We start from the raw sequence: 24060 nt of genomic DNA, 5'->3' as shown, positions 1-24060 counted from the left end.
ACGTTAAATTATAAACCCTCAAGGGGAAGTTCAGTTTACATTATGTTGCCTTTTGATCCCTTTCTCAAGGGCTCCTCAACAGTAGTCAAGAAGCAGACCAGCATCTTGTTGCTACTTTCTTTTCCCTCAAATTCCTGAAGTCAATTGGGCATTTTTTCTTGTTTTTAAATTATTGTTGTTGTTATTATTTACGATAGGAATTTATTTCACAATAAAACAAGTGAATATCGATTTTCCCTTTCAGACAATTTGTGTTTACATATTGTTAAAATGTGGTAAGCATAAATAATCCCACTATAAATACATATTGCACCTTCATGGTTATTTGAAATTATAATAGCCTATTTACAATTTTCATAGACATGGAAAAGTAGACTGCGATTGGCTGGCAAACAGTTCAGGGTGTCCCCCACCTACTGCCAGAAACCAGCTGGGATAGGCTCCAGCATAATGATAGTAAACATCCTGCATAATGATAGTAAAAATTGTACAATAATTAGTATTACCCATCCATTTTAAATAAATATCTTGAGGGTAGTCAATTCAATATCACATTTTGTAACATTTACCACTATAAATGTGAAATGTAAATTGTATACTGTATGTGTGCTGGCAGAATATTTGACATTGCACAATATAAAAAAGACATGAAGAGCTGCAATAGGAAAATGCTTTATTGTAATTAAGAGTTTTTAAGAATGCCAAGTTAAAGAACATCAGTTCTTGTTCTGCAATAAACCAGAGTGAATGATAGAGAAGCAATGTACATTATGCCATCAACTTATTTAGCATTTTGGGAAATTCAAAAGTGTCAATGCATTCCATTTATTGTAAAACAAGGTATCTTAATGTGTTACTACAAACACATTCCTCTTCTCAATGCTCAACAAAACGCATTGCACAATGTGCAGTCAGTTATCTGACTGCACTTGTCCCATTTTAAATACCAAGATTTACAGTATGCAGGTACAGAAACACCGCCAACGCTAAAAACAACCAGATCAAGACTGAAGTGGATTCAAATCAAACAATTTACCAATAAAAACCAAAAGAGTAATCAAGGCTCCAATATTTGCTTGACCTGCATGAAGGTATCTTGGTCTAATTGCTAAACAGCTAAAAATATTTTCAAATAAGATATGAAGACATAGTTAATTATTATTTATTAGGCTCAAATGTTTCTGAGCCATTTCCATTTAAATGTAGAATAAACATTTTGTATTGCTTAGACCTTATACAAGTGGTCATCATTACACATATTGTGAGCTTTGATTCTCTAATTGTTTCTGAGGCAGAATGAATGATTTGATGTGAATGGTGACTGGATTCCTCACACATAATACAGCCTTCAAAAATGTCCGATTTAATGGCCTGTGTTTTGTGTACAATGTGTGAGTTGACAGTCACACTTTTCAATTGATATGTAGGAGTGTTTCATCTTGCTGCCATCAGCACAAATCATCTCCACTTCCTTCTTTTTGGTGGCCGTTTCTTGACAACATGAGCAAGAGTGCATCAGGCTGTTGCTCTCCGCGGAGTACCTGAGCAGATTGATATAGATCCACAAATAATTACTACTGCTAATCACACATTCGTGAAAAAAGTACTATTGATCTTAATGAGAAATCTCACATTGATGTCGACGCTCCGCAGGATCCCTCGCAGGTTGACATTTCCACCGGCACAGCTGAAGTGCAATTATTCACGTGCAAGTAGGTGGTGTTTGTGTTTATTTTACATTTGGAAGGAAGAGGAACTGGGAAAAACAACAGATTGCACATTTGTATGTATCAGAAAATTAACCACACAATATCTTCCTGGATGGGAGGACGTCTATATCGGAAAATGCCATCAAACTCATCCTCGGAAATATAAGTAGGGAGCCTCATTATTGTAATTATTTTATAACCCATTTCTTCTCCAACTCACCACATGTCAGAGTCTGGCAGCAGTCCACTGTTTGGTTCACCAACACCTCGCCTTCCTTGCAGGTTATCGCTGCTGGAGTGGGACACACGCGAGGTACACACTGCACACTCAGCGTATCCGCATCGCAGACACAATGCTGGCAGCCACTCACCCAGGTGTCGCCAATCTTTAGGTAGTAAAGCACATGTCAACCACGACCAATATATGAACTAACCTGAACCAGGAAAACGACACCACAGGTACCTCTTTCGGTTCGCCATCAGGCCCAGTGCAACCTTTGACAGGAAACATTCTTTAAGGCTTTAGATTAATTTCATCACATGATAGTTGATTGTCAGCGGCTCTTACAGGCAAAGACACAGATGTCGGAGGTTGAACTGAACAAGATGGTGCCAGGTGGACAGAAACATCCCTCCACAAATGTATTACAGTCAGACCTCTGGTAATAGTTTTCTCCCTGGCATTGCAGTGTATATTTGTTGTTGTATCTATAATGACGAAAAGGGATGGCAGGAAAATACTATGACATTAAAACAAATGGTAGCGTGTGTGTGGATTGCAATACAGAACTGCACAATCATGTGAACATATAAATACATATGGAGCGAGTGAAACGAGAGTCCTTACCTTGCATTGCAAGTTGGTTCCACAATCGGCCCACAAGGTTTGTAGACCTTATGTGCAGGACAGTGATATTCTACAATTAGAGAAATGTATTGATGCATCAAAATAAATGAATATCCCCTTTATAGGTAGGCGACGGGTGTAAAGATATTCAAACGTCAAGATACGATAAATATCACGATCTGAACCTCACAATAGGGTTGTAACTATAACGGCAATTTCGTGACATCGCGACATTCAAACTGCCAGAATATCACCGTCGTCATGTCATGATAATAAAAGCTGTTCAAAATGTCAAGTTGATTTCCATTTGTGCAGTTCTAGCACCCTCTTGTGGTTAGTTTTTTTTTAGTGCAGTTTAATTTTCATATGGCATGTTTTGGTCCTTCTAATTTTTAAAGTCCTCGCTTAATCGTCAGATGAAGGGGTCAATATGCGGAGGAGCGCAATATATATATATATATATATATATATATATATATATATATATATATATATATATATATATATATATATATATATATATATTTTTTTTTTAAAGCTGATATTGTGGGGGGGAGCACAATTGCTGGTATGATTTATGGGAGTGATAAACTCCAGTGGCCAAAATATTCCTACTTTATACTGAACTGCACTAATTAATTAACCACCAGAGCACCAGAGGGTGCTAGAATTACACAAATAAAATACAACTTCGCCTTTTTTAGATGTGCTTCTTTTAATATCGAGCCATGATGACAATTTTAATATTGCGATATTGCCAGTTTCGTTACATTCCTATTTATTGGGCACACATACAAAATGAAGATTTTTTTAATTAAATATTTCATTTTCAAATATTTAATTTTTACTTGCTTTAATTGGTCATTATTATCATTATTTAGTTTTACGCTGTTTGACAGGGGAGAAAATCCATGGTTCTAATAATGCCTTACTGTGAGGTGTGGGTCAACCATGTCTACTATACAGCAAGTTAGTTAAATTTCCACTAAAACCAAATTGCTCTTACCGCACTGCCCCTGTGTCGCATTCCTCCAGTCGATACAGATGGACGCCGCAGCACACATGGCGGCGTACGCCTCCAAACTGGAGCAACCCACTCTGGAGTTTGGCATGTGGCAAACGTCAAATATACAGGCGTCGTAATAGTCATCTGGTGCGACGGCTCTGTGGCATTCCCCGAAAACACTGTGCACAAAACACAGCCATGAAGACAATTACTCATGGGCCACAGGGAAGCATATATTATGCTTATTTACCCGCTCATTATGATTTCACAAATTTCCGGTTTACAAGTAGGTTGAGTTGTTGTTGGATTTGGTGTTGGTGTTGGTGTCGGTGGCGTAGGCGGCTTGTCGCAGTATGGTTTGTTCTTATCTGGTACATGCCACTCATGAGCCATTTCGGCGCAAGACGAGTGAATCTGCCCGTTGGGTAATCTGCAGTCATTCTTTCTATTGTTGTCACATGTACCTGGTGAAATCAGAAAACTGTTGCGATTGCACCGTAACATGGAGAATAGTTTCATGTTGTTACTCAGAGAGCAAATACACGAGTAGCTCACCGCACTGTCCCTCTGTGTTGTTGTGGAAAAGGGAAAACGGCAAATCAACGCTGAATAAAAGGCCCTTGAACATCACCACAGCTTGGATTGCCGGGATTCTCAGGAGCAACTCGATTGCAGTGCTGGTGATGATGAAGTCGTCGTTGGAGTACGTTGGAATTACTTTCTTGCCATTGACGTACACCTGAACACATAAGATTTGAGATATAACTATCCTGCTTTTTGTTTAAACTATTCTTTCATTTAAACAAAGATCAACAAAATATTAAATAAATACAAATAAAAATGTACCGTGTTGACTGTAGTTGTGCCTCTCTCCTGTGTGAGAATGACCTCGTTGCTTTTGTAATACACAATCAAGCTGTTAGCGCAGGTTACATCGCCAGTGGCGTCACAGTTTTCGTTGTCAATAAGGACGGTAAAATTGTGTCGAGGAATAATCTCTTTAACCAGGACATAGGTGCAGTTTTTCTGAAAGCTGTAGTATTGACCGTCAAATGTGATATAGTGTGGATCTCCCCAGCCGCTGCAAATACCTACAAAGTGAAAGAAATCAATTTGCACAGGACTATATTAGTGATTTTAGTTTCTCTTTTTTTGTATGTGGAATCCCTGAAATACTTCCAGTTGAACTCACATGTGCATTCGTAATGGAAACAGCAACCGTCGTCATCATAAACCCTCACTGGTGGTTGGCCATTTTCACACACGGGAATGGTTATTGGGTCGCATGGCTTATGTTCTGTCAGGACTTTTCCATCGTCACACATTGAAAAGGTACAGTTGCTTGAAATCCAACTCTCGCCATGCTGGAAAGGACAAATGACACATTAGTACGCAAGACACATTTACTCTGGCAATCTAAGCATTGTTTTTTTCAGTTCTTCTCAGATGTGAGTCTTATTCAGACTTTTTTAGCTGTAGAATAGACTTCAACGTTCTGCTACTAGACTGTAAATCACTGACTGGTTTAGGTCCTGAAAACATGAAAGAAATGCTAATTGAACATTAACCCAGTAGGGCTCTAAGATCTGCAAACTCGGACCAATTAGTGGAGAGAGTTCAATGTAAACATGGTGAAGCAGCATTTATCTGTTATGTTGCACACAAATAAAATAAGCTGCCGGCATTTTTTTTTTCCCCAAAAAAATCTTTTTCTGCACTGGAAGCTATTTTAATAATTTTAGTAAGTTATGTTTTATTTCTTTACTTTGCTTTTTGTTTGTAAATGTCTTTAAACGTTGAAATCATTGACATCACAAAATTCAGTTTAACTTTTTGGGAGATCCTTTTGGAAGTGAATTTCTTGATTTGATGAAATACTGCCACATGATTCTTACCGCTTTCATGAGCAATAGCCAATAGTTATTCCAAATACCAATGCTTATAGAGGTCAGGTACCTTTCTTGGTGGGATGAGGAAATCACAGTCTTTGGGAGGCGCTTCAGTGGTTACCCTTGTGGTACTGGCGGTTGTTGTGACAACTTCTGTCGTTATGGCAGTTGTTGTTAAGGTGGTGGTAGGACTTGGTGGAGTGGTTGGCTGACACGGTCCTGCAAACTTCTCAATATTGCAAGTCTGATTGCAATATGCAATGAAACACCAACCTGCTTCATCGGTCTTATTGTAAATGATGGTACCTAAAAACAATCAAACATCATCGTTATCAGATGTGAAACAGGTAAAATATATTTATAGAAATAATCATTACTACTACTTACCAGGACCAAACACCTGATCAAGGTATTTGCAGAAGCATTCAGTGGTTCTGCCTGTTGTCTGTGTTGTTGACAAAGTTGTTGAAGGTTTTTCTGTTGACATGGTGGTAGGTTTTGTGGGTGTGGTGGTTTTAGTCGAGGTAACCAAGGGTCCCGTTGATGGAGCAGTTGAAACAGTTGTATATGTGACAACTTCATGGGTTGTGGTAATCGGTTTTCCAGTTGTGACTGCAATTGTTGTGGGACCTTCTGTTGTTGTTCTTGGTGGCTTCGTTGTGGGTACGTTTTCAGTTGTTTTGGTGGTAGGCTTCTCTGTAGCCTCTGTGGTCGATTTTTCTGTGGTTTTGGCAGTGGAGCTAGGTTGTTGTGTAGTTGTTCCAGTTGTTGGTCTTTCTGTTACTGTGGTGGGTTCTTCTGTGACTCTGATGGTCGTAATAGCCACAGTAGAGGGCTTTTCTGAGGTTACGGCAATAGTAGTACTGGCCTTTTGTGTGACTACGGTGGTGGGTTTTTCAGAAACCGTGGTGGGTTTTTCTGTGGTTGTTATGATGGTGGTAGGTTCCTCTGTAATTGTTGTGGGTTGAAGGGTTGCTGTTGTGGGTTTTTCTGTTGTAGTAGTTTGTGACTCTGTACTACTAAATGTAACCAAGAGTGTAGATGATGGTGATGCAGTTGTAACAGTTGCATTTGTCACTATTTCAGGGGTTGTGGTGATTGGTTTTCCAGTTGATGTGACTGCAGTTGTTGTGGGACCTTCTGTTGTTGTTCTTGGTGGCTTTGTTGTGGGTACTTTTTCAGTTGTTTTGGTAGTAGGCTTTTCTGTAGCCTCTGTGGTTGGTTTTTCACTGGTTTTGGCAGTGGAGCTAGGTTGTTGTGTAGTTTTACCAGTTGTAGGTCTTTCTGTTATTGTGGTGGCTTCTTCTGTGGCTCTGACGGTCGTAATAGCCACAGTAGAGGGCTTTTCTGTGCTTACAGCAACAGTAGTACTGGCCTTTTGTGTAACTATTGTGGTGGGGATTTCAGCCTCTGTGGTTGGTTTTTCCGTGGTTTTGGCTGTGGAGCTCGGTTGTTGTGGAGTTGTTCCAGTTGTTGGTCTTTCTGTTACTGTGGTGGGTTCTTCTGTGGCCCTCGTGGTTGTCATAGCCACAGTAGTGGGCTTTTCTGTGGATACGGCAACAGTAGTACTGGCCTTTGATGTGACTATTGTGGTGGGTTTTTCAGTAACTGTGGTGGGTTTTTCTGTGGTTGTTGTGATGGTAGTGGGTTCCTTTGTAATTGTTGTGGGTTGGACAGTTGCTGCTGTGGGTCTTTCTGTTGTTGTAGTTTGTGACTCTGTACTACTAAATGTAACCAAAGGTGTAGATGATGTTGCAGTTGTAACCGTTGTATTTGTAACTATTTCAGGAGTTGTGGTGATTGGTTTTCCAGTTGAAGTGACTTCAGTTGTTGTGGAACCTTCTGTTGTTCTTGGTAGCTTCGTAGTGGGTATCTTTTCAGTTGTTATGGTGGTAGGCTTTTCTGTAGCCTCTGTGGTTGATCTTTCTGTGGTTTTGGCAGTGGAGCTAGGTTGTTGTGTAGTTTTACCAGTTGTAGGTCTTTCTGTTACTGTGGTGGGTTCTTCTGTGGCTCTGACGGTCGTAATAGCCACAGTGGGGGGCTTTTCTGTGCTAACAGCAACAGTAGTACTGGCCTTTTGTGTAACTATTGTAGTGGGGATTTCAGCCTCTGTGGTTCGTTTTTCCGTGGTTTTGACTGTGGAGCTAGGTTGTTGTGTAGTTGTTCCAGTTGTTGGTCTTTCTGTTACTGTGGTGGGTTCTTCTGTGGCCCTGGTGGTCGTAATAGCCACAGTAGAGGAATTTTCTGTGCTTACAGCAACAGGAGTACTGGCCTGTTGTGTAACTATTGTGGTGGGGATTTCAGCCTCTGTGGTTCGTTTTTCCGTGGTTTTGACTGTGGAGCTAGGTTGTTGTGTAGTTGTTCCAGTTGTTGGTCTTTCTGTTACTGTGGTGGGTTCTTCTGTGGCCCTGGTGGTCGTAATAGCCACAGTAGAGGACTTTTCTGTGCTTACAGCAACAGTAGTACTGGCCTGTTGTGTAACTATTGTGGTGGGGATTTCAGCCTCTGTGGTTCGTTTTTCCGTGGTTTTGACTGTGGAGCTAGGTTGTTGTGTAGTTGTTCCAGTTGTTGGTCTTTCTGTTATTGTGGTGGGTTCTTCTGTGGCCCTCGTGGTTGTAATAGCCACAGTAGTGGGATTTTCTGTGGATACGGCAACAGTAGTACTGGCCTTTGATGTGACTATTGTGGTGGGTTTTTCAGTAACTGTGGTGGGTTTTTCTGTGGTTGTTGTGATGGTAGTAGGTTCCTTTGTAATTGTTGTGGGTTGGACAGTTGCTGCTGTGGGTCTTTCTGTTGTTGTAGTTTGTGACTCTGTACTACTAAATGTAACCAAAGGTGTAGATGATGATGCAGTTGTAACCGTTGTATTTGTAACTATTTCAGGAGTTGTGGTGATTGGTTTTCCAGTTGAAGTGACTACAGTTGTTGTGGAACCTTCTGTTGTTCTTGATGGCTTCGTAGTGGGTATTTTTTCAGTTGTTATGGTGGTAGGCTTTTCTGTAGCCTCTGTGGTTGGTTTTTCAGTGGTTTTGGCAGTGGAGCTAGGTTGTTGTGTAGTTTTACCAGTTGTAGGTCTTTCTGTTATTGTGGTGGCTTCTTCTGTGGCTCTGACGGTCGTAATAGCCACAGTAGAGGGCTTTTCTGTGCTTACAGCAACAGTAGTACTGGCCTTTTGTGTAACTATTGTGGTGGGGATTTCAGCCTCTGTGGTTGTTTTTTCCGTGGTTTTGACTGTGGAGCTAGGTTGTTCTGTAGTTGTTCCAGTTGTTGGTCTTTCTGTTACTGTGGTGGGTTCTTCTGTGGCCCTCGTGGTTGTAATAGCCACAGTAGTGGGCTTTTCTGTGGATACGGCAACAGTAGTACTGGCCTTTGATGTGACTATTGTGGTGGGTCTTTCAACCTCTGTGGTTGGGTTTTCTGTGGTTTTGGCAGTGGAGCTAGGTTGGGTAATTGTTCCAGTTACTTTTTCTGTAACTTTGGATGTAGTAGTGGCAATACCAACAGTTTCTGAAACTGTGGTCGTTGGTTTTTGTACGATAGTTGTTGCAGTAGTTGGTCTTTCTGTAGCTGTTGTGGGTGTGACCGTGATAGTTGTGGGTTTTTCTGTGGTTGGAGCAATGGTACTTATCTTTTCTGTTGACGCTGTGCTTGGTTTTACTGTGACTGTGATTGTTGTGGTTTGGATTTCCGTTGCTGTGCTTGGAGATACTGTTGTTGGTCTTTCTGTTACTGTGGTGGGTTTTTCAGTGGCTCTGATGGTGGTAATAGCCACAGTAGTGGGCTTTTCTGTGCTTACGGCGACAGTAGTACTGGCCTTTTGTGTAAATATGGTGGTCGGATTTTCAGTTACTGTGGTGGGTTTTTCTGTGGTTGTTGTGATGGTGGTGGGTTCCTCTGTAATTGTTGTGGGTTGGAGGGTTGATGTTGTGGGTCTTTCTGTTGTGCTAGTTTGTGGCTCTGTACTACTAAATGTAACCAAGGGTGTAGATGATGATGGAACTATTTCAGGGGTTGTAGTAATTGGTTTTTCAGTTGAAGTGGCTGCAATTGTTGTGGGACCCTCTGATGTGGGTTTTTCTGTGGTCGTGGTCGGTTGTTCAGTTGTTTTGGCAACTGTGCTAATCTTTTCCGTTGATGCTGTGCTGGGCTTTTCTGTAACTGCAATTGTTGTGGTTTGGATCTCTGGTGCTGTGCTTGGAAATTCTGTAATGGTTGTTGGTCTTTCTGTAGCTGAGGTGGGTAGTTTTGTGGCTCTGATGGTAGTCGCAGCCACAGTTGTGGGCTTTTCTGTTGTTACAGCAGTGCTGTCCTTTTGTGTAACTATGGTGGTGGGGTTTTCTGTAACTTTGGTTGATGTTGTTGGTACTTCTGTGACTGTTGTCGGTTTTTCTGTGATTGTGGTGGTTTGAGCCTGTTCAGTAGTCAATGTGGTTCCCTCTGTTGGAGTAGTTGTTGGTATGGATGGCTTTTGTGTGGTTGTTGTCACGGTGGTGGGTTCTACTGTAACTGTGGTTGGCTTTTCTGTGGGTGGGATGGTTGTTTTGACCGTAGTCGTTGGCTGTTCTGTGGTTGTGACTACAGTAGTTGTGGCCTTTTCTGTTGTAACTGCATTTGTTGTGGCCCTTGTAGTCGTAGCTTTGGTTGGAGTGACACAATTGTTGATGCAACATTTGACTCTAATCTCATAGTCATAACAAATTGGAGGTATGCCTTGTTCGTTGTTATGGCAAATCAGTCCATCTGTTGGGTTGCATGTTACTTTTTGATCTAGCTGATCCAAAGGTACATCGGGAAATGCTTCTGCTCTGCATTCTATTTCAAGTGGTGGTTTACAGTCACTCAGATTTGGATCAGTTATGTTTGCTATAGATTCATAATCTCCACCACTGGGGGCCAGGTCAGGGTAATGATTGTTGATCCAGTGGGACCAGTGACAAACAAAACAGTCAGATGGTGTTGATGGTGTTTTTTCTGTGGTTGTGGTGGTTTGGGCCTTTTCTGTTGTCAATGTTGTTGGAGTAGTTGTTGGTACGGATGGCTTTTGTGTAGTTTTTGTAATGGTGGTGGGTTCTTCTGTAAATGTTGTGGGTTGGAGGGTTGCTGTGGTGGGTTTTTCCGTTGTTGTAGTTTGGGTCTCTTTCGTAATTGTTACCAACGGTCCTGTTGATGGTGCAGTTGGAACAGTTGTATATGTAACAATTTCAGGGGTTGTTGTGGTAATTGGTTGTACAGTTGTGACTGCAGTTGTGGTGGGACCTTCTGTGGTTGTTCTTAGTGGCTTCGTTGTGCGTGCTTTTTCAGTAGTTATGGTTGTAGGCTTTTCTGTAGACTTTGTGGTCATTTTTTCTGTGGTTTTGGCTGTGGGGCTAGGCTGTTGTGTAGTTGTTCCAGTTACTTTTTCTGTAACTTTGGATGTAGTGGTGGTGATACCAGCAGTTTCTTTAACTGTGGTTGTGGGTTTTTGTACTATGGTGGTTGCAGTGGTTGGTTTTTCTGTAACTGTTGTGGGGTTTTTCATTGTGGTTGTGGGTTTTTCTGTTGTTGGAACAACTGTGCTTATCTTTTCCGTTGATGCTGTGCTGGGGTTTTCTGTAACTGTAATTGTTGTGGTTTGGATCTCTGTTGCTGTAGTTGGAGATTCTGTAACAGTTGTTGGTCTTTCTGTAAATGTGGTGGGTTCTTCTGTGGCTTTGATGGTCGTAATAGCCACAGTAGTGGGTTTTTCTGTTGTTACAGCAACAGTAGTGCTCGCTTCTTCTGTAACTGTGGTGGGTATTTCTGTGGTTTTAGTCTGCTCAGTAGGAAATGTGGTTGCCTTTGTTGGAGTAGTTGTTGGTACGGATGGCTTTTGTGTAGTTGTTGTAATGGTGGTGGGTTCATCTGTAAATGCTGTGGGTTGGAGGGTTGCTGTGGTAGGTTTTTCTGTCATTGTAGTTTGGGTCTCTTTAGTAATTGTTACCAAGGGTCCTGTTGATGGTGCAGTTGGAACAGTTGTATATGTAACAATTTCAGGGGTTGTTGTGGTAAATGGTTTTACAGTTGTGACTGCAGTTGTGGTGGGACCTTCTGTGGTTGTTCTTAGTGGCTTCGTTGTGGGTGCTTTTTCAGTAGTTATGGTTGTAGGCTTTTCTGTCGACTCTGTGGTTGTTTTTTCTGTGGTTTTGGCTGTGGGGCTAGGCTGTTGTGTTGTTGTTCCAGTTACTTTTTCTGTAACTTTGGATGTAGTGGTGGTGATACCAGCAGTTTCGGTAACTGTGGTTGTGGGTTTTTGTACTATGGTGGTTGCAGTAGTTGGTCTTTCTGTAACTGTTGTGGGGTTTTTCATTGTAGTTGTGGGTTTTTCTGTTGTTGGAACAACTGTGCTTATCTTTTCCGTTGATGCTGTGCTGGGGTTTTCTGTTACTGTAATTGTTGTGGTTTGGATCTCTGTTGCTGTAGTTGGAGATTCTGTAACAGTTGTTGGTCTTTCTGTAAATGTGGTGGGTTCTTCTGTGGCTTTGATGGTCGTAATAGCCACAGTAGTGGGTTTTTCTGTTGTTACAGCAACAGTAGTGCTCGCTTCTTCTGTAACTGTGGTGGGTATTTCTGTGGTTTTAGTCTGCTCAGTAGGAAATGTGGTTGCCTTTGTTGGAGTAGTTGTTGGAACGGATGGCTTTTGTGTAGTTGTTGTGATGGTGGTGGGTTCATCTGTAAATGCTGTGGGTTGGAGGGTTGCTGTGGTAGGTTTTTCTGTCATTGTAGTTTGGGTCTCTTTAGTAATTGTTACCAAGGGTCCTGTTGATGGTGCGGTTGGAAGAATTGTATATGTAACAATTTCAGGGGTAATTGGTTTTACAGCTGTGATTGCAGTTGTGGTGGGACCTTCTGTGCTTGTTCTTGGTGGCTCTGTAGCTTGTGTTGTAAGTTTTTCTGTGGTTTTGGCTGTGGAGCTAGGTTGTAGTGTAGTTGTTCCAGTTACTTTTTCTGTAACTTTGGCTGAAGTGGTGGTGATGCCAGCAGTTTCTGAAGTCGTGGTTGTGGGTTTTTGTACTATTGTAGTTGCAGTATTTGGTCTTTCTGTAACTGTTATGGGGTTTTTGGTGGTAGTTGTGGCTTTTTCTGTTGCTGGAACAACTGTGCTCATCTTTTCTGTTGACGCTGTGCTGGGTTTTTCTGTAACCGTAATTGTAGTTTGGATCTCTGTTGCTGTACTTGGAGATTTTGTAATGGTTGTTGGTCTTTCTGTAACTGTTGTGGGTTTTTCTGTGACTCTGATGGTCGTAATAGCCACAGTAGTGGGCTTTTCTGTTGTTACAGCAGCAATAGTGCTGGCTTTTTCTGTAACTGTGGTGGGTTTTTCTGTGGTTTTGGTGGTTTTAGTTTGCTCAGTAGTAAATGTGGTTGCCTTTGTTGGAGTAGTTGTTGGTATGGATGGCTTTTGTGTGGTTGTTGTCATGGTGGTGGGTTCGACAGTAATTGTGGTTGGATTTTCAGTGGGAGGAATGGTTGTTTTGGCTATAGTCGTTGGCTTTTCTGTAGTTGTGGCTGCTGTAGTTGTGGGCTTTTCTGTTGTTACAGCAGTGCTGGCCTTTTGTGTAACTGTAGTGGTGGGGTTTTCTGTAACCGTGATGGGTTTTTCTGTCCTTATGGAGGTTTGAGCCTGTTCAGTACTAAATGTGGTTTCCACTGTTGGAGTAATTGTTGTTATGGATGGTGTTTGTGTGGTTGTCATGGTGGTGGGTTCTACTATTATAATTGTGGTGGGTTGTTCTGTGGGTGGAGTGGTTGTTTTGGCCGTAATGGTTGGCTTTTCTGTGGTTGCGGCTGCAGTAGTGGTGGGCTTTTCCGTTGTAACAGGATTTGTTGTGGCTGTTGTAGTCGTAGCTATGGTTGGGGTGACACAATGGTTGGTGCAACATTTGACTCTAATCTGATAGTCATAACAAATTGGAGGTATGCCTTGTTCATTGTTATGACAGATCAGTCCATCTATTGGGTTGCATGTTACTTTTTGACCTAGCTGATCCAAAGGTACATCAGGAAATGCTTTTGCTTTGCATTCTATTTCAAGTGGTTGTTTGCAGTCATTCAGACTTTCATCATCTACATTTGCTATAGATTCATAATCCCCACCACTGGGGATAGGATCAGGGTAATCATAGTTGATCCAAGATGACCAGTGGCAAACAAAACACTCAGTTGGTGTAGATGGTTGACCAGTTGTAACTATTGGATTAGTAGTAGTAGTTGTTGTGGTTGTTGTTGATGTGACTGTGGTGGGTTCGTTTGTAAATATGGGTTGGAGGGTTGTTGTGATGGGTTCCTCGGTGGTAGTCTGGGTTGGTCTTTCTATGATAGCCAAAATATAAAAAAAACAATCGGTGTGTTTGCTCCATAGGGTAATATAATGTATACTCATTAGAATGCATCGTGCTTATCATTAATGTTTTCCATAGTTGAACATTACCTGTTGTCACAAACACAAATTCTGTTGTCGTTGGCATCGGCGTGGTTGAGGAACTGCAGGCCTTTACTTCTCTCGTAATATTTCCATGTTCTCCACAAATAGCAGTTATACAGGTTCCATCTCCATCATGAGTGTCATATACTATATCTCCATAATTGTATATTTCTCCGTTATATAAACAAGTACAATCTGCAAAATGAAATAAAACATTTGCATGGTAAGATTTATTTGAAAAACTTAAATAATTAATGAAACAACGTTTTTACCTTTAACTCTGTAGCTGCACTGCCTCTTTGATGAAGAACAGTGGCTAAAGAGCAATTTAGATCAAATTAAAAATAAATAAATATATATATATATATATATATATATATATATATATATATATATATATATATATATATAAAAGTGTTTTTTTTTTTAATGTTTTGATGGAAGCTATCCTACCATTTCTGACAGTTTTCTGTCTGAGGCATTGTCTCTCCTTCTGTATAATGCTTCCCTTCATCATCATAGCACCCGCATTGCTCCAGCGATACACACTTCATTGTTACCTCTTCCAAATATGGTTGAGTGGGTGGACACCTTGGATAGCAGCCTTTAAGACAAAAATGTAACTGTCAATGACAAGCGCATAATAGACCAAACTAGGAATTAAACCTTTAGGAGTTAAAACAGCTGCATCCATTTTATTGAATGATGCTGATCATGACCAACGCACCTTCTAAAGCTGGGATGCGAGTATAGCACTTTCCAGAGGGATTCCTGCAGGTCTTCATACAAGGTTTTCCACAAGGTTCATAATGCCATTCACACTCACCGTCAGGATTGTAGTAATCACAGAATAGAGCTGATTAAAGACAAGTAATTAGTATTAAGATGTAGATTATATAAGATATATTTTACAAATGTAAACGTGTTAAAGGCAAATTTATTTATACAGTATACCATTTTATTACTTTAAAATGAATAGAATATGTATTCATCTATAACAAATAACCCATAGCATAGTTCAGTTGTAAAACAGTGAAGAGGATGAAGTATTAGATTTAAATTTATTCAGCACAAAAACCTAAAATGAGCACTTACGACAGACAGAGGGAGTTCTCCATTTTATACAATCTCCGGCCTTATTACAGGCAGCTGCATAGGCCGCAACACCCGAGCAGAAGCACTCGCAATCTCCTCCAGTATTACAGGCACATGTATCTCTTACGCAGGCATTATAATAGTGCTGAGGATCCACCTTTGAAGATTAATGAATGTAAAAATGAATCGAGTTTGATTTATAACCCACAAGTGTATTGTATTGAATGTACAAAGTAAGTGCAATAGTAATGGATTACTTTTGAATGGCAGGCACCAAACACCGCACTGTTGATGATGCTGCAGCGTTTTAGTGCCCACGCCTGCCTGTGCGAGTACAACGTGCAGGGACTTTTTATCGCATTCGTGTTGGCACAGCTCTGTGACACTTTCCAGCTGTTTCCGAACTCAAAGGCATCTACCACCACCTCCTTGTTTCGGGTGGTAAAGTCATTCTTGACGTTGCCGTCATAATTGCCGCACAGACCACAAACCTTTCCCTGCGATCAAACCAGATGCCGTTAGTTTATGGAGACGACAGCAATCACTGATGCGGGTTCCCTCACCTTAAATTTGGAGCTCAGTTTGATCATGAGTGTTGTCTTCCTATTCCAGATGAGAACAAGACCATTCTGCGCCTCAATGACAAGATATAATCCAATAGTATGGACTTTATAAGGTATTTCTAACCCGGTGTTTTTCTTTATTACAGTTCCATCTTTAAGGACAATTTCACTGTTCTGAAAGAAAGAAGAAAAAAGTTAATCGAATTTAAATCAACACCACAAAATAGTAGAATCAAATGCAATTTTCAAATCGCAAAACGATCTAATTTGGGAAAAACTGCTTCATTTTGGTCAGTTGGTAGGCTTTATTCTTATATTTATATACACGTTTTATTAATTTATTGTTATAGTATAGTAGTGTATAAAGTTCAGTGCTTAAGAGGTGAAGTTGACAAGTTTCATGAAATATAAAAAGTTAAGGTGCTAAAGCCACAGATGTGTTTGCATTATTTTTGTAATCTGATTTATGAATTCCTGTTTTATGTTCACACCACACTTGTTTGGTAGAATTTTGTGAACTTGTTGTTGTGAACGCTTAAAAGACTGCAAGTGTGTGAGTGTTTAGGTGAACAATTAATTTGAAGAATATAAATAAACTGTCTTTATTAATTCAGGGTTCATTTGCTTTATTTTTTAGCACAATACTAATGAAAAACACAAAAACATATTTATAATAAATCTGATATCATTTCTTGTAATACATATTAAATTATTGCTTTTGTTAAAAATTACATGGGAAAATAACCTTGCAAAAAGAATTGCATATTAGTCGTAATTACAATATTGGGAAAAAATGTAATTAGCCCCCCCCCCCCCCCCCAAAAAAAAATAAAAAATAAAAAAATAAAATAAAAAAATCTTTCACCCATTATTGTTTATCACTCTTATTCATACTAATAAGGGGTCCTCAGGTTGCAAAAGAGTTTTAGTACTATGTTGGTAATGTAACCTGAATTTGTCCATAAATCGAAACGGTACTGTATCACTAGCTCACATTAATGCAGTGTAATACTGGTAATTGGTCTGGAAAAAAAAGTGGTATCATACATCCCCAGTCATACACATGGAACCCAAGTCCAATATTTTACATGCAATAATTTATCACAAAGCAATGTACCCCTAAGTAGAGCTTGATCGCAGTAGAGCAGATGCTTTCACTTGGTCCACATGGAATACTTTCAGTCAACACCCGGAAGGTGCCGTCCTTGTTGTCCCCGCAGTAATCCTAGATGATGTTGAGGTCAGATATCAAAATAGTCACGTAGAGCATAAAAAGGCGATTACACATTGAACGCAAGTGATACCTGAGAAAAGACGTAGCCACAGTCCCCATTAAAGGTAAATTTCTTGTCATCATAAGTGATGTAATGGCCTTCTCCATATATTGTACAGGTTCCGTCACAATGCTGATTGGTGCATTCCCATTGTCGGCTCTTGCAAGTGCTTTCATCACGTAATAAAGTTCACATAAGCCAAGTTGGATACAACGCGAATGAAAAAGGACACATAAGAGAGTGCTCACCAGGTGTTGCAGTCCACTTTAACAGTCTCACCAGGCTTGTAGGATTGTCCGTTATAAGTGCATGGACAATGCGTCTCCTCAATACAACCTCCTTTACCGTCAGACAACAGGCCAGCAGGACATACGCAGCCCGACACGCAATGTGTGCTAACCTGTCAGGCGATATCACAATGTTAAATTAGGAAACCTGCACATAGTCACATTTAACAATAATCTGACAGTATACACTATTAGCTTTCAAATGACAATTGATCTCGAACAAACCGGTTCTGAATAATTGTTTGAGTCTTACACATTCGGTGTCCAGTGTCTGACAAGTCTTTTGGCACTCTGACCCTGTGTCACCGGGCTTTGCATGTGAGCAGTTGAAGAAAGTCATTGGAGCACTGCATGCTGAATAGTCAATAGATTTGTTAGAAAGGACACAAGTGTACCATATTAGCATTGGTTTAAAAAATAAATAAATCCATCCATAATAATCCACAATTCTCATGATCGCTAATGCATACATTCAGTCAGATGGTTTCCTGTACAGTTGAGTTTCCCACCACGGCAGATGCTGAAATGCAAACAAAAGATGGGTAAAGTCTATTAATATATAAAGTCTATATAAAGTCTATTCAGAGGATAGTGGTGCTCACTCTGACCACCTGAAATGTTTCCTAGCCAGAAAAAAAAGTGTCATTTAACTCCTACTGAACAACACACAGCAAGTGTTGTAATCGTGTTACTTTCTCTAGCTTGTTTAAAAGGCACAAACCAAAAAAATCTTTTAAATTTTAGGGGTGCTGGGATTCAATTTAGGGGTGCTCAAGCACCCCCCAAAAGGGGCTAAAAACGCCCATGGTGAGCCTACTATATGGTACTCACCAAATTTGTCCATGGACCCTGATGACCTGCTTCGGCCGCAGTACCACGTCCCCTACATGGCAGGAGCACTGATAGGCTGGCACACACTCGCCCCTCTCATTGAGGTAAGTGCCCTCAGCGCAGCCGCAGCCATCCACAGGTGTCAAATCGGCATCGCAGGTCAAGTCCGGCTGACCCAGGGAGCGGCAGGTGCGACCACAGCTTGTCATGTGGTAGTCAAACACTAAAGTCGAAGGGCAGGCTGATGTGTATTTCCCTGTTGAAAGAACATGCAACTACCGTCAGGCTTAATCCAAATGATTAAATTGCACTTTGCTCGGGTGAAACTCACCACATACGACATCCCGCCATCCCGCCAAGGAGACGCCAGCGGCGGCGCACGCGTGAACGTAGGAGGACATGATAGCACATATAGAATCCAAACTGTTTTCACCAGCACAAGTGTCATATATACAAGACTGTAGGAAGAGAACACATCAAATGAATGTTTTGTTGAATATTTTATATTTTAACATTTTATCTATTACACCCACCAAGGGAGTTCATCTTATTTGGTTATACAATACTGTAATTTCGCAGTGAATTATGATGAATCTCACTGCAAAATAGCAGCCAAATGGATAATGTTTCAAAATTATTATTATTATTATTTTTGTTTAATGTATGAAATTGTCTGGCCAATGAAGGACCTATCAAATATTAGTGTGGATCCAGATAACTCATAAAATATATGAATGAATTTTCTTTTTACATGTAGATTTTTTTTCCTTAGTCTTTTATTTTTTTATTATTATTATTATTGTGATGATGACGATTATTATTATCGTAATTAATGTATGAACAAAAATGACAAAATCACTCAACCATTTTAGAAAAGTATATAGAAGAAATGCTTACAGCGAGATAGTCGTCTGGGTTTATCTCGGAATGACACTTGGAAAACACCCCTCTTGTGTCGATGAGCATGGAGCACCAGTGGTGAGCGTATTTCTCTAAAAAGGTACATAATACATACAGTATAAGGGAACGTGGAAGAATATTAAAACATTACATTAGTTTCAAAACAATGTACAAATACAGTTAATGAGGGTTTTAAAATGGCGGACCTATGAAATAGATTATTTTTTATTTTTTATGTATTAGTTCCACTATTCCCTATATTGATTTTTGGCATCATCACTGTATCTTTGATAAAATATTGCAATAATATTGTATTATTATTTTTTTTAAACTTACCCTTGTCTACACTCAGAAGACAGGGGTCACCAAGTGTATTATTGACATCTGGACAGCCTCCTTTAGTCTTCCATGAGTTGGCAAATGCAGCAGCCGTCCCCTCAATCATCCCACTTCTGGTTCTGAAGTCATTGCATTCGACATCGTTAAAATCTCCACAAAGACCTTCAGAGACAGGGAAAGAGTGAGAATAATCACCAACCTGATAGAACAGAGTAGCCAGGCAAGACAAAGGATTTGGTCAGATATGACAACTTACCGAGGAGTTTGCCTTTATGTGGAAGGCTGGCTTTGATATAAACCTGCATGATGGGCGTGAGCTGAATCTCAAGGTGAAGCCCGTAGACAGTGTGGATGACAATGTAAAATGTGGATGGGCTGAAGATTGTTACGTCATCTGTAGAGAAGACAAACACATTTGAATAAAAGTGTTTTTCATGACAAGAAACAAAAAGAAAGAACGCACTCACCCGTGAAGAAAGGCAGACGAGAGGTGAGTTTGTTAACTAAAACTTGACCATTCGAGTCAACAGCAATCATCTGTATGTGGAAAATGCATTAAATATGATGAAATATGATGTCTTCTATCGTGCGTAAACAAAACTATCCTTACCAATGATTTCGGCAGCAGTAGAGTGACTGCAGTCAGGCAAGTTGATTTATCGGATTTTTCACATTTGACAAGGTCACCCAGGACAATGAAGGTCCCGTTTATCTCCTACAGAGGAAAACATGTATTGTACCACTCTTAAGAAAATAGCAAGGGTCATTTTATTAGCTACAGTAAAACCACCTATTGTTTAAAGCCGTAATGCTTGGAAAATTTGGAATTAGAGCAACATTATCAGGAAAAATATTAACGCATATACTCCATATACTTTTAATTGATTTTGCAAGGCCCACAGAATATTGTGTTCTATTGCTATAAAAACGTGGAACCTACCAAAAGAAAGATTAGAGTCTCTTCTTTCATTAGGAAAAAAGTACATTTCTATCTGTTTCTGTTTTGCAGCAATTAGCATTAGAATATAGCTAAGTTAAATCACTATTCAAAAATCTGTTTTAAACTGTGGAGAAAACAGCTCGTTTGCAACATGGCCCTGATTGATCTCTTATACTCTGCTTCCGCCTGCTGGCCATTTTTGTAATAACTACCATTGCCTCAACCATTCTCTGCAGTTCAGAGGCTGCAACTAAGGCTTCTATCTGCTCTAGTAGCAAATAAATAAATAAATAAATAAACCATTAAAAACGTATGAATACGTCTTTGGGACACTTAAAACAATTAAAATAGAACGTATTTATATGTTTTTAGGAGCAAATGAGTTAATCTAGTTAGCCTTTAGCTTTAGCCTTACCTTTGTAAGAACATAAGAACAGTCTCCATGGAAAGTGTATGTCTTATCGTCATAGGTGGAGATGTGCGAGCCACCCAGTACAGAGCAGACGCCAGGGCAGTCGGTGTCATGACACCTCCACTCGCCCTGAGTACACGTGCTGCCAAAACAATGAAGTCAGCTTCATAAAGCGGGCTCATAGAAGAAGAAGAATAAAGTGTAGTCATCACCATTTCTGACAGGCCCTGGAGTAGGATTCGCCAGGTTTGTAAGGCTTGCCATTGTGCATACAGGAGCACTGGTCCACGGGCAAACAGCCGCTACCACCAATATCATCCAAGAGGGTCCCTTGGTGGGAGATACATTAGGAAATTATTATTCAAACCAGTTTGTTTCTGAAATCTCCAACTTGAAGGCAGCACTGTATCATATGTAACCCTACCAGGTGGACAGAAGCATCCATCCACGCAGTGCTCCTCACACACTTGACTCCTCTGTGGGTCACTGCAGGTGTCCATGCAGGGGCTCCCACATTCTTTGTACTCCATGTTTAACGGGCACATTTTTTTAGCTATTAACCATCAAACAGAAAGTTGAAAAAGAGTGATTCCGATGAATGAGCATCTCAAATATTAAGTTTTCCTCACCGCACAAATGTGCATTCCATTCCTGCGGCTCTCCGCCCGCGTGAGCGCATTGGCGCGAGTACTCGGCCATGGTTGAACACAAGCAGGATGTGGAGTTGCTTTTACAGGAGCACATGTCCTGCACGCAAGCTTCCACAAAGGCGTCACTGTTGATTCGGTCGTGACAGCTGAGGAAAGACGCCCCTGACACGAAACTCTCACATTCGGCTCTCTGCGGGGCAAAGCAACATGTTAACTTGTGTTTGACAAATGTTCATTTTTGAGGCCATTAGATACCTGACTGAGGGAGCAGGTTTGAGGGGAAGGGGGCAAGATTTCGTCACAGTTGTCAGTTGGACCGTTGGTTTTCCAGGCCTCGTCTAATTCCTCGGGGGTTTCTGGAAAAGTGGGTTTAGTAAATTTGAATCTGGTCAATTGTAAATATTAAACATGACACAGGGTGTTTTCAAAAACTGACATCATTTCAGTGTCATAACATAGCCGATTCTCGCTTACAAATGGAATTATAATTGTTTAATCTGTTTTAAATTGTCATTTTTGTTGGGTAATTACTCAAATGCACAAGTAATCGGGCCAATACTGGCCATATTTCAAGGTATCGGTACGGTAAGGTAAAGTAAGGTTAAAAATGATCTGACATCAAGTAAGTCTTCCTCGCCAGTAGTTGGCGCTATAGTGTGGCAGTTTGACACCGGTGAATCATCATGTGCGTCAGAAAGACTGAAAGATTGTTTCCCATTTATCTGTCATTGTGTTAATTGGACATGTATGTACAAAAGAACTAGTGGTATTGGTACTCAAAAGTGAATATTCATACTTTTATTACATTGACAAAAGTGGTACTAAATATCCCTAGAACAATATTTACTCACCATCAGTGTGGTCTCCATTGAAGTCACCGCACAAACCACAAGTCTGATTCTTGTATGTAGCATCTAACTCAACCTAGAAATTGCACCAAAAAAAAAAAAAAAAAAGTAAGAATCCATGGCATGTAAAAATAAAAATTCAATTTACACTCTGAGCAGAAATGCAATATAACCCGCAACTGTTCCCACTGGTTCATTAGGTAAGTTGGCGGTCTCTCTCTTATGTTTTAATTAATTGTACAGTCCAAAAATACAACATCAAACTGGTAACATTTCGTTTTTAGCAACATTCCAACATGAACAAGTCATGCTAGCAAAATCTCATCTTTAGCGTGCCGCTGGGCATGCACGTTAGTGAAATAGCGGTGTTTATTTGGGCAAAGGCGCAAGGGGTGATGAGGAGTCAAGTGAAGCTATATTAAAATTTTCTAGCAGCTTCAAGTTTACCTTTAAACAATGTTCTCAGATTTTATTCTGACATATTATGATCAGTATCAGCCTCTATAAAATCCCTATCAGTTTGGCCCTATTTATTTTTTTTAAACGAATTAATTACATTTCTATTTATTTGAATGGGGAACATTGATTTGGTGAATGGACTTACCCAGAGAGTGTCCTCTTCATTCCACATGACAACTACGCCGCTCGTCGCCTCAAACCTAACGTAGGAGAACGTTCTCACAATGGAGAGGCCTGCCTGACTGAAAGGCAACGTCACACTAGAGGGAGAAAAATCATTGCAGGTTAATTAACCTCCATAAAACTTGCATTGTGTCAAATGTCCTCACGTGCTCACCTCTCGTCATTAACGATGATGGAGGAGTTGGACAGTTCCACCACCGCTCCCTCCAGTCTCATCGTGACCCGCTTGAGAGGAGCGGTCATGCCCGTCTCATGCCTTTGCAGCTGGATATTAAAGTCCTCATAGTTGCCGCTGCCCTTACAGTTGGATGCAAGGAGATAGTTGCAACTGGAGCGAAGCTGGTAGAATTCGCCGTCGAAAGTCCTGAAATGGTAGTTCCCCCATGTGCTGCAAAACTGGTTGTCGTGGAATGCGCTCACTTCTGTAACAGGGTGGAAAATAATGTGACTTGTGGAAAGTAAACAGGTCATTTTTTTATTTTATTATTTTTAAACGTTTTCATCTTTAAACGAGACATAAAAAAAACCCTGACTTTTTTAAGTTTTTTTTATTATTATATTTTTTTTTTTAGGCTGATGCTGACATTCAGCAGATTATTCGATAATTAATTAAATAATACTCTATAGTAGCTAAAATACATCTTTTTTGGTCCTGTAATGCTTACAACAATAAATAAATAAATTACAGCCTGGACAACATAATATTTCGCAGTACTCTACTCTGTCCTTTTTTTTTCTTTTTTCTTTTTTTTTTTAGCGTTACAACATAGAGTTCATTTGGAATTGTAGGATTTTTTTTTTCTTTTTTTTCTTGCAATCCCCCCCCCCCACTCATGTTTGTTTGAATGTTATTATCTTCATCTTCTGTTTTAATGTGTTAATGTGAGAATTGTTTCTGGACAAAGATTTGGACAAAAAAAAAAAGTATTGAGCATTTTTTTCCCTATTGAAAAATGCTAATAATCTGATAATTTATCATCTTACAAAAACTAAAAAAAAAAAAAAAGTTTTTAAATGTATTTATCCTGACAAAAATTGTATTCCGCAGTATTGCAACGTCTAAGAATAATATAAAATAAAAAAAAATACAATACAATAAAAAAATAAATAACATAAATAATATAAAATATCAAAAGAAATGGCTAATATTGTCTGATGAAGTCAGACGATTGATTAATCTATCTGTTGCTACTGGCCAGTCATCAAATGTAAAATTTTATGAGTGCCCATTTGTAACAATACTGGAATTTAATACATTAAATAGGTGGTGTAAAGTGAAATATGATTCTTGATCTTTGAGGTATTTTGACAAATGTGTGTCACGGGCAAATTATTAAGACACTTAATAATTGAACTTTTAATTTTGACTTTGAAAAATGCACATTTGT

The 24060-nt window shown here is 39.9% G+C and overlaps 1 protein-coding gene across 1 annotated transcript; it reads right to left on the bottom strand.

The window, feature by feature from the left end:
• Window positions 1-656: 656 nt before the first annotated feature.
• On the bottom strand, window positions 657-23143 carry LOC144016622 (uncharacterized). The gene is made up of 41 exons (XM_077517962.1): window positions 22827-23143; window positions 22635-22749; window positions 22034-22106; window positions 21438-21538; window positions 21162-21372; window positions 20957-21085; window positions 20745-20862; window positions 20536-20674; window positions 19791-19895; window positions 19648-19717; window positions 19437-19574; window positions 19178-19342; window positions 18839-18933; window positions 18273-18399; window positions 17942-18197; window positions 17581-17630; window positions 17364-17464; window positions 17072-17223; window positions 16854-16992; window positions 16667-16774; window positions 15550-15723; window positions 15244-15483; window positions 14987-15143; window positions 14619-14747; window positions 14345-14495; window positions 14164-14207; window positions 13898-14086; window positions 12313-13779; window positions 5839-11514; window positions 5519-5757; window positions 4755-4926; window positions 4409-4653; window positions 4118-4301; window positions 3813-4026; window positions 3563-3741; window positions 2557-2626; window positions 2278-2417; window positions 2173-2204; window positions 1930-2095; window positions 1633-1756; window positions 657-1541 (listed from the first exon to the last, which is right to left on the bottom strand). The coding sequence occupies exons 1-41, from the start codon at window positions 23141-23143 to the stop codon at window positions 1364-1366; spliced, it is 12879 nt and encodes a 4292-aa protein (XP_077374088.1). The 3' UTR covers window positions 657-1363.
• Between the last annotated feature and the right edge of the window lie 917 nt (window positions 23144-24060).

Source organism: Festucalex cinctus, chromosome 3, assembly GCF_051991245.1.
Source record: "Festucalex cinctus isolate MCC-2025b chromosome 3, RoL_Fcin_1.0, whole genome shotgun sequence".
Classification (NCBI taxonomy): domain Eukaryota; kingdom Metazoa; phylum Chordata; class Actinopteri; order Syngnathiformes; family Syngnathidae; genus Festucalex; species Festucalex cinctus.
The sequence above is the reverse complement of the archived record's forward strand: the minus strand, read 5'-3'. Positions and strand labels throughout refer to the sequence as shown.